General features: G+C 41.0%; 1 protein-coding gene across 1 annotated transcript in view; it reads left to right on the top strand.

Moving 5' to 3' along the window:
- The first annotated feature begins 556 nt into the window (after nucleotides 1-556).
- The window catches only part of TES (testin LIM domain protein), a 29,911-nt gene continuing 13,463 nt past the window's right edge, over nucleotides 557-17,004 (top strand). The window contains exons 1-2 of the mRNA XM_009983260.2: nucleotides 557-588; nucleotides 14,496-14,581. Of these exons, the coding sequence (XP_009981562.1) occupies nucleotides 562-588; nucleotides 14,496-14,581 (113 nt within the window). The 5' untranslated portion in view covers nucleotides 557-561. The remainder of the gene's footprint in view (nucleotides 589-14,495; nucleotides 14,582-17,004) is intronic.

Raw genomic sequence — 17,004 nt, 5'->3', positions numbered from 1 at the left:
GCAAGCATGGCTCTGCCTGGGAGCCGCCAAGGGAACGGTCTCCGCAGGGCGAAGACTCACCCGCTCCCGCCGCCCCCTCCTACGCGTGTCAATAAATCACCGGAGCCCGGTGATTTTTTTTTTTATTTTTTTTTTTTTTTAATATACCGCGTTTGCAGGCGTCTGTACTCGAAGGCAAAGCGCTGCGCCAGCGAATGCCTTCCCCGTGACCTTATGATCCCGACGGGGGTGACTCAAAAGCCCCGCCCGCAGGCACCGACCCCGCCGCGCCCCGCGCCGCCGCCGCCGCCGCCCCCGCCGCCGGCGGCACCGGGCCGGGCCGGGCCGGGCAGGGCGGTGCGGCGGCGGGCGATTGGCTGGCGGGCGGCGGGCGGCCGGGCGGGGATTGGCTGCCGCCCGGCCTTTGTTCGGCTGCAGCCACTGCCGCACGGCAGCGGAAGTTTGAGCGCGGCGGCGGGTGCGAGCGGCGGTGGGTGCCACCTCTCGTCCCTGCGCATCAGCCCGGCGTTGCCGGTCAGGAGCCGCCTCGCACCCCGCTCCGGAGCCCGGCCCGGCGGCAGCATGGACCTGGAGAGTAAAGTGAAGAAGGTAAGGTGGAGGCTGCTTGCCGAGCCACCTGCCGCGCCGGCTGGCGTCCCCCTCCGCAGGGGGAAGCTCCGCTGGAGTCGCCTCCCGAGCGCTGGGGTCGGCCGCCGAGCGGTGCGCCCTTCCCGGCGCCCCGCTCCTCCTCCTCGGGCTCCATCGCCTCATCTCGAAGGTAGAGGGGGAGGTGAGAGGCAAGGAGAGCTGCCTGCGAAATGACCTGCTGCGGAGCGAAAAACTCCTCTGCTCCCGGCGCTAATTTAGACGCTGCGGTTTGTTCCCCAGGTAGCCAAGTGGGTACCCCTGTCCTGTCATGTAAGTAAAAACACGTATGCCTCCAAAAAAAAACCTCCTGAGATGCAATAGTGGTATTCAAGTATCTCCCCTATACACTTAGTTATGTGTGAAACCTAAATTACATGCAGCCAAAATGCTGTTTGTGGATATACTGAAGATTAATTTCTGACCTTTGATGTGACTGGTTCCTTAGATGTGTTGTCAGCGTTTGTTATTGATTAACCTCCTGAGACAGAAACTCAGAGTTGGTCGGGTTTTTTTAGTTAGTTTGGTGTCAAACTGGCAACAAGTGAAGGACAAGTTAAAGTGGTAGGTAATCCAATTGTATTAGATCTTTCTATTTACTATGTAAAACTTTGTATGTAGCACTGACTTCATGTAGACACAACTCTAAATCTTTGCTTGTAGTGCTTTTGCAAATTAAATGCAGCACTTAAGCGATGCTTTCTTTTAGTTAGAACTTCTTTATAGTGTCTATCTGCAACACTTTGATAAAGGCAGAAAGAGCTTTGTATATGAACATGGGTTAAATCTGTATGTAACCCTCATTGATATACCAAAAACAGTCTTTTGAAATCCATGTTGTGTGGATGTACATGGTTTGTATTCCTGAATTGTTATGTTTAAAGGTAGCGACTTGTTTTAAAGTATGCGTATGTGCTTTAATATACCTGTATGCTTTTCCAACTTTCAGACCAGAAACTGACTCAGATGTGGAAGTAGTTGTGCAGTGTGGAAGGCTGCCTGTTAAATCAAGGCTGAATCCTATTGAAGCAGCTTAGCCTTGAGTTACAGCTTTTTCCGAGTGATGTAACCTCATGTGGTACCACCTGGGTGAGGGTCTTAGTTTGGAGAAACTGCATATCTCATCCCTCAGTCAGCTTCAAGATATCAGTGTATAGATGGGTGTAGCTAAGTACTACCATGGTCTTTACGGGCTAGTTGTGTGCACAGAGTCGTCCCCTTTGCATGGCTGCTTGTACGTAATGAAAACAAACTTTTTAAGTAGATTTGCTTATACCTTCTACGTCCGTTTTAAAACTTAAACTTGATGGTGTCACGGAGCTTGGTCACTGAAGTTTATTGAACTTCAGGAGGGGAGAGTTGTATATTTATGAAAGATACAGCATTCCTAGTCAGTGTTTCTCTATCTAAAGAGAAAATACATATGTACTGTGAAGTACTGATAAAAATCTGGTGATAATGAAGTCTTGGTTTGAGTGAACTTGTAGTGGCTGAACATCTACTTCAAATTGCACTGTAATTGTTGGGCAATTGTGTGTGTTGTAAGTTTATTTGACTATTTTTGGTTATCTTCTACTCTTCTATCAGCCTCAATGATTCCTGCAGATTTTTCTGAATCTGCCTGGACAGATGCAGGAGCTGGTGCAATAGAAGAAACCAGCAAAGCTCTGTTGAAAGTAACTTGTGTTTTTTCTTCAGTTCTACTATTAGTACTGCTAAGAGATGTTTATGATGTGAAGTTCTTCACATTTTCTCTGTTTCTATTGGACATGTGTTCAAAAAACTACTGCTGTTCTTCCTCTGTGTCTCCTCTGCCTTGTTCGTATCTCCTCATCACCTTCTTTTCCTTCATAACTTAGGTGAAGCTCATTTTGCAAGAGAACAGGCAAGGATCTATGACAAGTCAATGCAGGGAGAATTGGGAAGCTTTGTTATGTACCAGTGTGTTCTGTACTAAATCCTTTTCTTCTTTTTTGACTACTGACACTTATTTAATCAAAACTTCTTCAGCTTTTGTACACCAGAATGAATAACAGTTCACATCAACTCTGCAATAGCTGCATGTCTTCAGTCTCCACCCTTTAATTCCTATTCTTAACCTGTTTGTTTTCTTACCTTTCACTTATTTATCTTTTGTCCTTTTACCAGCTTCTCCCTTCCTTGAAAGGTGGAGGAACGTTCTAGGAAGTTTCCAGTAAAGTTTATCAAAACCGGTAAACTACTTGGCTTTTAAGAGAAACTTGTCTTGAGATGGAGAATGTCCCTGTCATATTTTTAGTCCATCAGCAGTACAGTGGTCCTTAACCACACGTTGTGGTTCTCACCTCTGTCTTTAGGTTTCACGCTCTAGGCTGAAATAATTTGAGTCCTTTCACAAAATCTGCTTGCTACCTTACATTAACTTTTTATTTTGTAGTGACTTGTGCCTGTTTACTGCCTGGCAAATGAAGGTAAATGTTAGGGACTAATGAGTGGTTGACCTGCTTGTTGAGTAGGAAGTTCCCTGGGCAGAAGAAAGCAGGAATTGCTGTGTTGTCCTCAAATAAGTTGCTGTTCCTTTGCTCTTCTGAACTCAAAGTCTGAGTTTAGAAGTTGCCTGTTCTGTAACCTTGGTGTTCAGCTGAGCAGAGGGAAACTGTGGAGCAGTGTATGGTGTGGAGGCTCTGGCACCCAGCTGATGCTGTAAAGGAACAATTTATTCCCTGGCTTGCAACTGCTAATGTATAACTGCACAGGGTAACATAGTGGAATTCTTCTAGAAATCTCAAGAGATGAAGTTTTCAAGATTCTAAGATTTCTCCAAGTGTCAGTAGTACATGAGTCTGTTCTTCAGTCGTGAGTTCCTGTGTTGTCTCTTAAGAAAGCTGCTGTTGGCTTTTAAAGAGCTGGTACTGTACTGGAGAAAAATACACACATATGTGAATAGAGCATATGTATCTGTGTGGCTGAGTTTGTACAAAGAGAAAACGCACTTCTGAACTGGTGCAGGAAAGTCTGTTTTCATTGTTGTTATCAGGTGTGGCTTTTTCCCCAAATTTAACAGTTCTAGCACAGTTCATCTGACAGGAATTGCTCCCCCTCAGTACAAGACCACTAGTGCTCAAACAACTTACCTGTCCTTCAGAAAGAACTACTGCCCCACCTGCCACAATTTCTACCCCATCCTTTTAGCAGTGAATAGGTTATATATTTGTTGTCTTGTGAGATAAAAACAGCAGTCCTGTGTAACATACCTTTCTTAAGTGTTTGACTGTGAGGAATCTAAGGATACGATTACTTCAGCTCAGACTTTTCATTTAACTTCTTCCTTTTCGTTTCTTTTATGTGCTGTAAAACTCATCTTGCTGTCTTCACGAGCAGCTGGAGGAAGGAAGCCTACTGTGTAGCCAGGTGTCTCTTCTGGTCTGAATTCTGGGTTCTGGACAACCACAGTCTGCAGGAAACACAAATGTCAGAATGAATTTTCAGCACTGAGAATATATGCAGAACATATACATATATTGGAAATAATGTGTAACTTTTTTGTAGTCGGGTCACCATGTTTCTTAGAGACATAAAATGACCAGCAAATATCTATGCAGTGAATAGTGTGGGGAAAAATATAGTTGCAAAACAGTCTTTTTAGCTACTTAGACTACCAAGTCTGATACCCTGCTGTCTGTTAAAATTTCTCTTTAAAGGGGATGGGGAGTTTAAGTCTGACTTTAAAGTTTTCTCCTTTTTCTCAGGAGAAATTGAATTGGCTCTTGCATTTCAGGATCATGAAGATAGCTCTGTTGTGCAATCTCTTTTTATACACAAAGCTGAAACCTAAAAACAGTAGCTCCAGCTTGAAAAGTACTTGTGCAACAAACAGACCACTATTTCTCCCAAACACAATATACACTGTGTTCTCAAACCTTCCTTTGAGGATATAGGGGAAAATGAAGATTTAATGCTTTTTGTTGAAGACTCTTAGAACAAAGTTCTGCTAGTCTGGATTCCTGCCCTGTCTGTCACCTCTGTGAACTTGGTAAAATGAATCAGTAGGTCATGGTCCTGCTTTGCAGTCCTGCTGGCAGCATAGTCTCATGCTTCACTAGAGAAAATAAGAATCTGGCAGCAAGTCTGTTTTGTATAAGCTTTCACAGTATAATACTTCCTTTATGAAAGGAACTTTGGTTGCGAAGGAGAAGGGGCAGAGGAGTTTGGGAAGGAGAGGCGCAACTTCTTCAGTGCGTAATATCTGCGTGGTTCTTTTTCTGTGGCATGAGTCTTAGTTTGTTCTGTTGCGGTGGAAAACCGAACACAGTGCTTTAGACATGGTAAAGTCAACAACTGTAATGCTCTTTGATAAACAAATGGTGAATAAAATATGTATAGGAGCAAAGTCAACTTTTTCATGTTTTGCAAAGCATGATTCAGTAATATCTGCTGGGCTACGCTTCCTGTTGAGGTCACTGTTTGTTTTGGTGTTACTGCCATAGAAACCCATGATAATAGAGCTTTTTTGCTGTTCTTGCGTATAGTAAGATCAAGGAAATGCAATTGTATTCGTGGTGAGTTTTGCCTGCAAGCAGAAGTATGAAGACAAGTGTGGAGATGTGAGAGAAACTACTTCAGCTTAGTTAATGAGGAAACTGAGTAACTGCTTCCTGCATAGGTTGTGGTGAGAATTTTAAGTTTACAAGGGGGGGGGGGGGGGGGGAAGGTAATTATTGATGTGAATTGTTTTCTGGAACACCTATTCAAATGCACACCCCTAGTTATTTTTTGTCCGACATGCCTGGATACCAGCTTGGCAAAGATGGCAAGTTTAAATTAAACTTTTTTGACTTTTTTTTTCCTGTGGCAAAAGTACTCCCCAGGTGTTGAACCATAAAATATCATGAAATGTCTGAATAGCAAGCCAAGAAACTATTTGAATTCAAGACTGCATGACTTCTAAGGAAACTTTCTTTGATATGGCATAATTATAAGCCAAGTATTAAACAGTGAGATAGGAAACTAACTTAAGTTACAGTATTCTGTCATTAAAGGTACAAAGATCTGTTTCTGCAAGTGTTCCTGGAAAAAAATGTTTTTCCTTTAAGTAAAATAATAGTGGTGAGTAGCAGTTGTGAATGAAATTTTACTGGTAAACGTTGCTTAAAAACACATTTGTTTTACCTCAAGAAGTATACTGAACATGTCTAGCAAATTAGTGACTTCTTAGCAAATGCAAAGTTTACAGATGTAATGGGGTTGATGTAAATATATATACTGTGCTGTATTTGAAAGTTACATTTTGAATATCTGTTTAAAAATAGATTGTATGTTTGGTTTATAGAGATAACTAATACGTGTTGAGTGTGTGTGCATATATATGTTTTATATAGTAAGTATATGTAAAAAAAAAACAGCCCCACCCTAATATATATACTTTCTGCTAACATGCAGAGTTGCTGAGGTTCTCCTAGGTGCTGGAGACCTGCAGGAAGAGTACAGCCGTGAAGATAACAGGCATGACAAGCTTTCATCTAGGGTCTCAGGCTTGGTCAAATTAATAGGGTCAAGCGTGAAGAGAGTAAGGAGGCTTGTGTCATCACAATTCCAGATTACATGAGATGTGACTATACACTGGCACTGCTGTATGTGTGTTTCTGACCATTTTATTTTTTTAAAGTCTGCCTAACCATTCCTTTGTGCCTTGTTTTCAGTCTGAGGTTGTCTAGTTGCAGCTTCTAAAACCACTGGCTGGAGGAAAAAAAAGATGCACCTTCCTGCATGACTAAGATCCTAATAAGTAAATATATAGATTTCCAGGTCTGCTTCTGAAAACCTTATATTAGCAGGTGCAACTGGGCAAGAGCACTGATGTCAAAACAAAATATGCCAAGTATTGTGAGAATGCCTCAGCAGCCTCGGGTGATGGATAGTGCTGTATTGGAGGTTTACAGACAGTGTTATAGTGTGTGTCAACTGCATTCAAGCTTCACTAATGTAATACTGGACTTTGCATAAAAGCCACTTGTTTTCTATCCAGCTTGGATACCTTTAATAGCATGTTAGTCTTTTGACAGTAGACTGTGTAGCAGTGTCTTAAATATTTATATTCTGAGCTGTTTGGTATTTAGTTGAAGACATCACAATAAAATAAATTCTTAGTACTTGCATACTGTTGTGGGCTGCTGCGGCTCCTGGGTTTATTCTTCTGCCTGGATCATCTTTCAAATGTTTTTCTTGAATGCAACCACTTTTTGGCATCCTTATTTCTGTGCAAATGAACTTCCTTACCCAACCTTCTATATCTTAACTCCAGTCAACTTTCCCCTAAGTTGAAATGCATATTTTTAAAAAGCTAGAACAGACTTGCCATCAATTTTAATAGACATGGTAAATAATAAATATAGTGTGATTCGTGGGATATTGGTCTTTGCTATAGATTAAACTTTTTTCTCTCCTCATACAGTCTGTGTCTTACGAGATCGTTGTCCAGATATAAACATATCTTGTGTTGGTGGTTTTTTCATTCTGGAATTATAAGAAATAACATAGCTCTTCTGTTTTTAAAATTTAAATGCTGTAACCTATTTTAATTTCCGGTTTGTTTTGTTTCCCAACTAGAGAAGACTGCTGCTGTTACAGAATATAGTGATAGAAGATCAGGTCTCAGAAATAAAGCATGCACAGCACATGAGATTACTAATGTGTCTTGTTCTCACAGTCTCTTTTTTTGCATACTTGATTTCTTCTTCACTTCTTTGGAAGTTCCTAAAGTACTTTGGGATATGCTAGAAGTCTGCTCTGTTGCACTATACAGGTGTTTCTCTCAAGTTTACATTGAAAATGAGAAACAGTATCGCTTGATGTGGCCCCTCAGACATCCAAATGGATCAATAGTTAGGTACCCTTTAAACTGGAAGGTTCCTGGGATTTTATGGTAAATCCAAGAGCAGCTTAACATGGATCTCTTCATTTCTCTCCTTGGAGCATTCAAGGGCACAGGAGAAAGATCTGCAAAAAGGACAGTGAAGAGGATTTAAGTCTATTCTGGATCTCACTGTTAATTATTGCAGTCCACTAATGACAATTTTCTCCCTATATAGCCACAACCCAAATTCTGGAGAGGTCTCAAACAGTGGAAGGACTTCTGATCTTCTGCATAGTCCAAGTACTGGTATTGTGTCTTACTGCCTGTGGCAAGGTGAAAGATTAACACAGCTCACCTGTCTGGTGCTGCGGGAGTCCCCTTGGCGAGGAGGAAGGAAAAGCAGCCGAGAGTCAGCTCTGATTGTTTGGTGGGACTGAGGAGGTAAAAGAAATCTTGTGGGAGAGAGACCTGGAAATGCCAAAAGTGGAGCTTCTGCATTTTGTTATGGGTTCCTCTTTTACCTTCTTATCACTGCAGCCCAGGCACTCCTTTGTAAAGGGGCAGGAAGGTCAGAGCAACTGGCTTTTTTGAGGCCTCTATTTGTTCTGGGTGTGATGACTATTAATGCCAACTATTAAAATAATTAAAGATTTGCAGTGCAACCCTGTCAGGACACTCTTTGTATCATTTGTGCCCAGCTGCTTAGTGGGAGGGAACAGAACAGACAGGATTGGACTCTGGTTGCTGTACAGTGATAATATTGAGAGCGGGCAGAAGCTGCAATGTGAGAAATTCTCATTCAACATATAGATTGTCTTTCCTCTGGTCAACATTGTAATAGACTTGAACCTGCATCTGGACAAGGCCCTGGGCAAATATGATTTCATTTTACCTGTTCTTTGTGGGCGATTGGATGACCTCCAGAGAGCCTTTTCAACTTAAAATAATCTATGCTTATTAAAAGCAAGTATAGGCAAGCTTTAAAAACTACTGCTCTGTCTCATGTTTTAATTTGTCGAAGATTTCTTAGGGCTTATCTTTGTTTTTCTTGTAACTGTCAACAACAATCAACATGTTCTGTGGCATTACACTTTTTTGACTATTGAAAAGCTGATCCTCTATTCATCATGACGTGATTTTTTTTTTTTTTTTTACCAGTGGTGAGCTGTGGCACAGTTTGTTCCACACAGGAACAAACTTTGTTAACAAACTTATCCATATTTTACCACATAAGAGAAACCATAGCTAACAAAATATCATTGCATTTGTATTGGCCTGCAGGCTAAACTGACCATCTACCTCTACATGCATAATCTATTTGTGTTCATGATTTATTTTTTTATAGGATCCCATGTGGGGAGATGTGGGTTTTTTTAATCTGATGGTCTCTGAAATCTGCTGTATTTATGGGAATACAAATTCTGAAATTAGTATTCTAAAATTGCAATGAAGCAGGACTTCAACATTTGCTGGCGGGTTTAAATTAGTAGGAGGGAGAATCAGGATTTGTTGGACTTGAGTTCTCGGCCATGTTCAATAAACTTAACAAACTCTTCTGATGAGCCAGGTTTAAACTATTTCATAGCAACTGCTGTGTTTTTCTTACACATCTGAACAAACTACTAGACACTTGAACAGGACCGTTTGGGTTTTTAAAATGACAGTAAGCTGCTACACATGGCTTCTTAATGTAAAGACAGCCAACTTTTGACACTGGATTCTAGTCTGAACTGAAACAGGGCAGTCTCACTAGTTCTCACTTAGCTGTAACCATTTAAAATTCTTTGCCCTTGAGGACTCTTTAATCTCAAAAGCAGCATGCAGCGGATGATCTCAATCATTTATATCATCTTCTGTACTTGGACTATTTAAATCTGTATTGGATATGTTAGTAATACCAGATGGTTTTGGATAGCTTTTCCTGTAAAATTAAAATTAATGGCAGTAGACAGGCAGGAACCTTCTTCTGGCAGTATTTCAGCTGACCTATCTGTGCCATTTCTCCCATAACTCCATTTATGGGGAAAATGAATTCCCTCCTGTTCTCAGGCACGCGTTCCTGCTCCAGTGCGTGCTCAGCCTGCTCTGTATCTCTGGGTGCTCCAGCACAGAGCTGGCCATGTCCTGCAGAAGGCATGGGGAAATAGATGCAGCAGCGATGAAGCAGCGCACTGCAGCTTTAGGCTCTCTGAATTTCCCAAATTAGAGCAGAACTGACTGCTGAAGTCACTTCTCAGAAGCAGCCACTTCTGAGGCTGATGCTTTCTTACCTTCTGAGGGAGGTCCTGTTACAGGGCTGGAGGAATAGTTGACATGCCCTGACTTTTAGAGAGAGTCAAACTCAAAACCAATGTGTGCTGTTTTATTTTTTTTTTGGCAAGTGGCCACATGGTTTTTCTGTCAGAACAAAGGCAGAGGCTGTGTGTGCATCTGGAATCACGTTTAATTTGGTTCTCAATGTGCCCCTTAGTTTTGAGCTAACCCTTTTCCATGAGGTGGCCAGACATTGTATATAGAAAGGTTGTTCTCTTCTGTTTTTTGCAGCAAACTCAGAAATACATTTCAGAACAAGTCTGTCTTGTTTGCTGATTTAGTTTGTCTCAAGCTGTGTAAGCACTTATTTAATGATGTGCTCTTTATTTCTGGAATAAGGATGTGAATTCAGTGTTACTGAAGAAATCTGCACTGAGACTGCTGGTTTTGAAGATGCAAGTAGATTGGCTGGTTGTTATCAGTCTAGTCTGGAGAGGGAATATGTTTTGGGTGGAGCATTTAGACAGCACTTGTTTCCTCTCCTTAATTTGCTTCTGGAGAGGTATTTTTAGCTTAACAAAAGCTTAAATGTTAGGAGCCTTGGAAATGATATATTAAAAAAAATAGCAAAAACCATTTTCATTTTCTTACTTGCATTTCAGATTCTGTTTTGGGAATTCTTCAAATCTTAGAATCATAGAATGGCATAGGCTGGAAGGGACCTCAGAGATCATCTAATCCAACCTCCCTGTCATGGGCAGGGACGCCTCTCAACTAGACCAGGCTACTCAAGGCTCTGTCCAACCTGGCCTTGAACACCTCCAGGGAGGAGGCATCCACAACCTCTTTGGGCAATTTATTCCAAAGTCTCACCACCCTCGTACTGAAGAATTTCTTCCTAAGATCTAATCTAAATCTGTTCTCCTTCAACTTAAACCCCTTTCCCTGTGTCCAACACGCTCCAGCAAATCTATGTCTCTCTGATGGTGGGGACACTGGAACTGGACACAGTATTCGATGTGGGGTCTCACAAGAGCAGAGTAGAGGGGGAGAATCACCTCTCTTGACCTGAAAATCTTTTTTTTTTTTTTCTGTGGACTGTACAACAGTGCTTTATCCACAAGTGACCCTAGGTTTCTAAGCCTTCTAATTACAATGCTGTTAAAATTATCATTATTCCCCTTTTTCTTCCTTCCCCTCTTTTTAAAGGTGGGGAGAGCTAAAGCATAAAGTAGTAATGCCAGTTTGTAGCTGAAGTAGCAGCTATAGAGAATGGATTAATGTTGCCTTTACTGGTTTTTGGTTGTGGCTTTTTTTAGGGGGTGGGGGGGATCGGTATGGGGGAATGTGTGTTAGTGGGTTTTTTTGGGCAGTGCAAGCACACTTTAACAGCTTTTTAAGGAGGATGATTTTAAAAACCAACCAAAAAAAACCACAAACAACTGACCTCAAACAAAACCCTACCTGTCCTGAAAAAACAAACCAATTGTTTTGTGTTGCTTTAGCTTCCTCTTTCGAGAACATCCTGGCCAACGTTTTTTTCTGGTTGTATGTGACTTGACAAGAGCGCTTAGCTGTTTTCTGATGTACAGGGTATATGCATGAGGCACCGTGTATGTATGACAGGGCTCTGGATTCCAGATGAGAAGACCCCTGTAAACACCCATCTTCAGTGGAGATAAACTTTTACTAACCTGTTACCTTTGTAAAAAGTATTCATTTGGTTCGTATCAATATGGGACAATGGATGTGCAAATAGGTGGTGAGGAGTAGAGTGTGCCTATTCAAGATAAGTGATTGTCTTAGTTTAAGATCTCTGTGAAATGCAAAAACGTAAACCTGCGAAATGCCTCATGATGCTGCTAACCACCAGAGTGATACACAGAATGCTCTGTCACTACAGAGCAGAGAACTCTGGTGACAGTTCATCATGATGCAAAACGAGATAAGAGGAAATTGTAAAAAGTAGAAAAGGATGGAGAGCATAGATGCTGGAAAGCACTCTTTAGATGGTTACCTTCCGCTTCAGGATTTTTCAGTCATTTAAAACATCCTGTTATAATACTGTTAATAGCTACAGCTGCTTTAATATTGTTACTAACACTGCTGTATATGGGTTTGGCACGTTTAAGAGGGTATCTTCAATGCACAAAATGTTATATCAATCAGGAGACTTATGCAAGTGAAAGAATTTACTTGATTTAGTAAAAAGGGGGAGACTGATGGAGGGAATATAGGAATAGACATAAAATCACATAAGACTATATATTAGTTATTGTTTAGATATTAAATACTAACTGTTACATTAACTGTTGTATGAATGATTGCTGTGAAATGTTAGAAGTTTTGAAATACTAACTACCCAAGGAGGAGGCTGGTGAGAGAGATAAAACAAATGCCAGCAAGGTTGTAACTCATGACCCACACATCTGTAGGGAGGGAGGGAGACAAAAACTAGCCTATGTAGGAAAGATAAGGACTAACAAGAACTAACATTTGTCTTCAGACAGTGATAGGTAGGAGACAACCAGATGTCCACTCAAGGACAGGCCAGGCTGGAACCGGTTTGGCTCTGCAAGCTCAGCCAAATTGGGAATTTTAGGGAAGAGGTGAAAAGTACACAGTGAGGAAGACCTCCAGCCTTCATCCTGAAGACCCCTGCCCACGACCACCAGAAGGTGTGTCAAGGAGGAGCCTGAGGCGGGGACTATGGAAATGATTTCCTGGGAGAGACTGACCTTTTGGGGGGGGGTTATGAGTATGCTTGTATAAATACAAGAAAAACTGCTACGGTGGGTGTGCGTCTTGGTGGAGCAGAGACTCCCGGTGCACCCAGTGCTGTTTGCTTGCTTTTATTCGCCTAATAAATTGTAAACTTTAATTGGAGTTCTGTTTGGGACTCACTTATTTATCACGCCTTTATGTATCCAACATAGACAGAAATGTAGTTGATGAAAGAGAACTTAATCTTTAAAGTTATGTTTGTTTTAGATGTCTGCTGGTCTGGCTTCAGCCTACTGGTTCTGGCAGCGCCTATAGCGTGTAAACTTCTTGAGCCCTTAGGCTGATAAAGATGTCACCACCATCACAGCAGGCTTGTATTTCATCTTCCAGAGAAGAGAGGAAGAAATAATTTTATTTCCCTCTGTCCATCCCTGTAGTTGCAAGCAGTAGCCTAAGAGCTGCCGAAGTATCCCTTCTCCCTAAATAGACCATAATCTGCAGGAAGATTTTATCATTTCCTTGGAGATGTCTAATGACTGTGGAGGCAGTGACCCTTCAAATTATAAAATAACTGAAAACATGATCTTCCCTGCATCTTGTGTTCTGTGTTGAGCAAGTGGTTTGTGAATAATCTGTTCCTTCATTTTGGACAGAATCAAGTTGTGAGTGTAGCTGTTTATATCCTTGTATGTACAACAATAGTAGTATGACTTCTCAAGAGTAAATTGCAGGCTTTTTAATAATAAAACTGTATCACCATGTCTAATTAACCCTGGCATTGTGTTCTTGTTGCCAGAACTAAGATTAGTACCAGAACTCATTAGCTCCAGCTCACTTTCCATTCATGGTAAAAGCCAAACTGGAGGTGAGCTGCCTCCTTCGTGGGTACCATCCCTCCCATTGCATCTACCCACAGCTAACTGGGAGTGCTCTGTGGGCTGCTGGAGCGGTGAGTGGGAGTGTGGGGTGGGTTCCCCTCTGCCTGCAGGGCATGAGCCTGAACACCCAACCGTGACCACAGATCCACGGTCCTTAGAATCATAGAATGGTTGGAGTTGGAAGGGACCTTAAAGATCATCTAGACCTTCACCCGTCTGATTTAAGAGCAACATTCCTCAAAGGTTTAGAGAGCTGGACTGAGACGTTTTAAATTTACTGTGTCATATGAATGCAGAAGTTACGGTGCTTGGTGTCTGTTTTTTCACCTCTTACTTCCAGTGGCCATTACTCAGTTAAATTTAATGTGTTGATATATTATGTGAATACCTGGCCTTTACTCTGCATGTTTTTTTATATTCTGATATTTCCTCTGCATTATGAATTGGTTATCTGCGCTTTTAATCTTCTCACAGTAAAACCCTTTGCATGTCATTTATGGTCATTGCTTTTGCTAACTGTGCTGTTTCTCTTTCTCCTTGGAAAGTAAACTGTTATTAGTTCTGTTAGAACGTAACTGTAATGGGTATGTTCTGCTCTCAGCCACTATCAGAGTAGTTCCAAATATATGCAGGAATATTACACTGATCACTTAAATGTGTTTTTTTTTGTTCCTATCAGATGCCCAGGTTAGTGCACATATAAAAAAATGGAATCTGTTTATTCCTTGATCTCCTGTATTTTGCTAGGTCATATACTGCAGATCAATTTGTCCTGGCAGCTGAATTAAATGTCCTTTACCTTGAGGTCTCATGGCATCACTCACTGTGGTTTCACAGCCACAGACCTAAGTCAGGGCTGCAAAGAACCTGCTTCCCCCCTTGTGTGAAGCTTGCAGAGTGAGCTGGGCTGGGGAGATGAGTCACTAGAAAAATCCTTGGTTTTGGCTAAGTCTCTTTTCTGCCTGCTAGCTCAACCCTGTAAACAGACTTGTGCAAACACTGTCACCTGTATAGGTAGAACAGAAAGATGAGGGGACCGTAAAATACTGACTTGATGTCAGCTTAGTCTAATGCTTAATCTTTTGCTTTAGTTCTGGATCGTAGATTGTAAAGGCAGCAGTAAGATCATTCATGCAGCGTATTTCTTGCAGCTGACTGTAGTTTTCTTCTTACCCTGTATGCAGATGGGCTTGGGCCACGAGCAAGGATTTGGTGCCCCCTGCTTAAAATGCAAGGATAAGTGTGAAGGATTTGAGCTTCATTTCTGGAGGTAAGTGATGCCAGATGTGTCTTAAGCTGTGACTCAGCACTGCAGATATTGGCCCATGTGGGCAAACGTGTAAGTAACTGCTTTTGTTCTCTCTTTCAGTTAAACTATTCAGATGCTTGAAAGAAGCTGCTGTGTTTAGGTTCAGGGCCAGGGCTTCTCAGCTGCATTACAACAGAGCGTTTAAATATGTAATCACTTAAGAACATGCACTTCATCTGCACTGAAGTCAATGGTAGTACTTCTACTGAAGCATTTGCTTTAGCTTAATAAACAGTTGAAGTAGGTTTGTAAAAACATCTCTATCCCAACAGTAAGAGAGATGACAGGGAAGAAGTGTGCTTTACCTTGGTAATAAAATGCTTTCTCAGCTCCTGACCAAATACATAAGCTTTGATCTGAGATTTTAGGTAAAATTATCTTATCTGTATTGAAAAGGTGTTGAAACTTTGTATACATCTACAAATGACTTAGAAGGGAAGAGGTGTCATAATTCAAGTAAGTTAGATAGTACTTGGCCTTGGATGATGCACTCTTCCTAAATCAGTAAGAGCTGATGATAGTTGCAGTGAATAGGCTATGCTGTAGTCAATGCCATTGCTTTTGCAGAAATTTTGTATTCTGACAAGACTTCTCTTATCCTACTGAAACCTTAATGTATATGTCTAGCTAGCTCAGTTCACTGATTATACTGGGTGTGCTTTAAGATACAGTTTAGTGATTTTATTAAAAAAAATTAAAAATCTCTCTTAAAGGGAGAGCAGCCTGCACAGGACATAAAAAGAAGTAATGGTTAGTAGCACTAGCACATGCTAGCAATGAAAGTGATTGCACTTCACCAGTGCTATTGAGCTACAGTCATAACTGTATCTGCAGTAGGGTTTTATTAAGGTAGGCTTCACATCCCAGCCAGAGTGGCATCAGGTGCAGATAAGGCCTAGGAGATTTCACTTCTTTACCTAAGTGTTTGACTGCAGCTGAGACTCAATTTAGAAAATAATCAGAGAAACAGACCACAGCAAAAACTTGCTATAAGTTAATGAGGATATAGCTTCTCAGTTATGTATCTGTAATATATAACTAGATAAAGAACTTACCACTTCTTCTTCCATGTCCTTATTTGTAATACACTAATAAATAAACATGATCACCTAAAGACAGAAGAAATTATTTATGGAAAGACTCTTTTTTTCAATACACACTTGGTTGCAGAGGGGGCTTGTGTAGAGATAATAGAAAAATAGAACACAGTTCATGTGTGTAGGCAATTCAATAAAACAGAATAAGAATTTTTGCAGGAATAAATAGTGTTGTTTATCCATGGTTAGATGGGAAATTATGTCACTTCCTACTTGAGAGAAAGATCTTTGTTTAGGGCCAGCATGATAAATGGGGAAATCACAAGTGAGGGAGGAAAAAAAAAAAGACTAGGCCAGTTAACTTTTTCTCAACTTTTCCTTTTTGTCCTCTTTCTCTTAGTTCCTATTATTAAGAGACCTTGTAATTCCTAGCTTGTTCTTCAACATGGAAGAATCTGGGATAAAAAGATATGAATCGTCTAAAGTTATTTAGTCACATAATAGCATGTTTACCAAGCTAGTGTGTCTGCTTCTGTGTGTGTATTTGGAGGTTTTTGTGTGTGTTTTCTTTATGTACATATCACTATGCTCCTGTGGTTAGGGCTCATTGTGCCAGGTCCTGAATACATAGCTTATCACAGCACTGTCTGTCCTAGAAAGCAAGAGCCTGTAGACAGCAGTGGGTTAGAAAGCAATAAAGAAAAAGCCGTAAAACCAGTGGCTGTTTAGTTAAGATTAAGATTTAATTTAGAAATCTATTCAACATAGGATAGACCAGGTAAATAAGGTGGCTGGAATAGTCTGAGAAGCATATTCTAGGTGTCAGACAAATGTGGCACATACCTCTGAAACAGTTGAAAAGTTAGCTATTGAGGCAATTCAAGAATGAGTTAGAAAATTGCTGTTTCTCCAGCAGAGCTGCTACTGGGGACAGGAAGGGTGTGAATCTGAAGTCTGAAATCCGTCTTGTGTAAAGAGTTTTCAAAGGAAAAAAATATATTAATATGCTTTGCATGATAAAGAGATTTTGGGAGTCTATCACTTGAAGAGAAAGGGATAGATTCTGAATACCTGTTCACTTAGTCGTGTTAGCCTTAAAATCTGAAACTCTATTTTAGTAGAAGCAAAGCATAGCAGAATTGGACAGCATATGGTCTTTATAACATGAATGATCAGGAGCAGAATGAACAGTCTACAAGTTCAAGTTTAATCACTAATTTCACTATTACTTCTCTGTAAAAGACAGGTGTTGAAGTAAGGATTATAGTTAGAGAAACTGTTAGAAGTTGGGAAGAGTAATTGTGGTGGGCTGACCCCAGCCAGCAGCCAAGCACCCGCACAGCTGCT

Source organism: Tauraco erythrolophus, chromosome 4, assembly GCF_009769465.1.
Source record: "Tauraco erythrolophus isolate bTauEry1 chromosome 4, bTauEry1.pri, whole genome shotgun sequence".
Taxonomy (NCBI): Eukaryota; Metazoa; Chordata; class Aves; order Musophagiformes; family Musophagidae; genus Tauraco; species Tauraco erythrolophus.
Note: the sequence above shows the minus strand (reverse complement) of the source record. Positions and strands in the feature narration are given on the sequence as shown.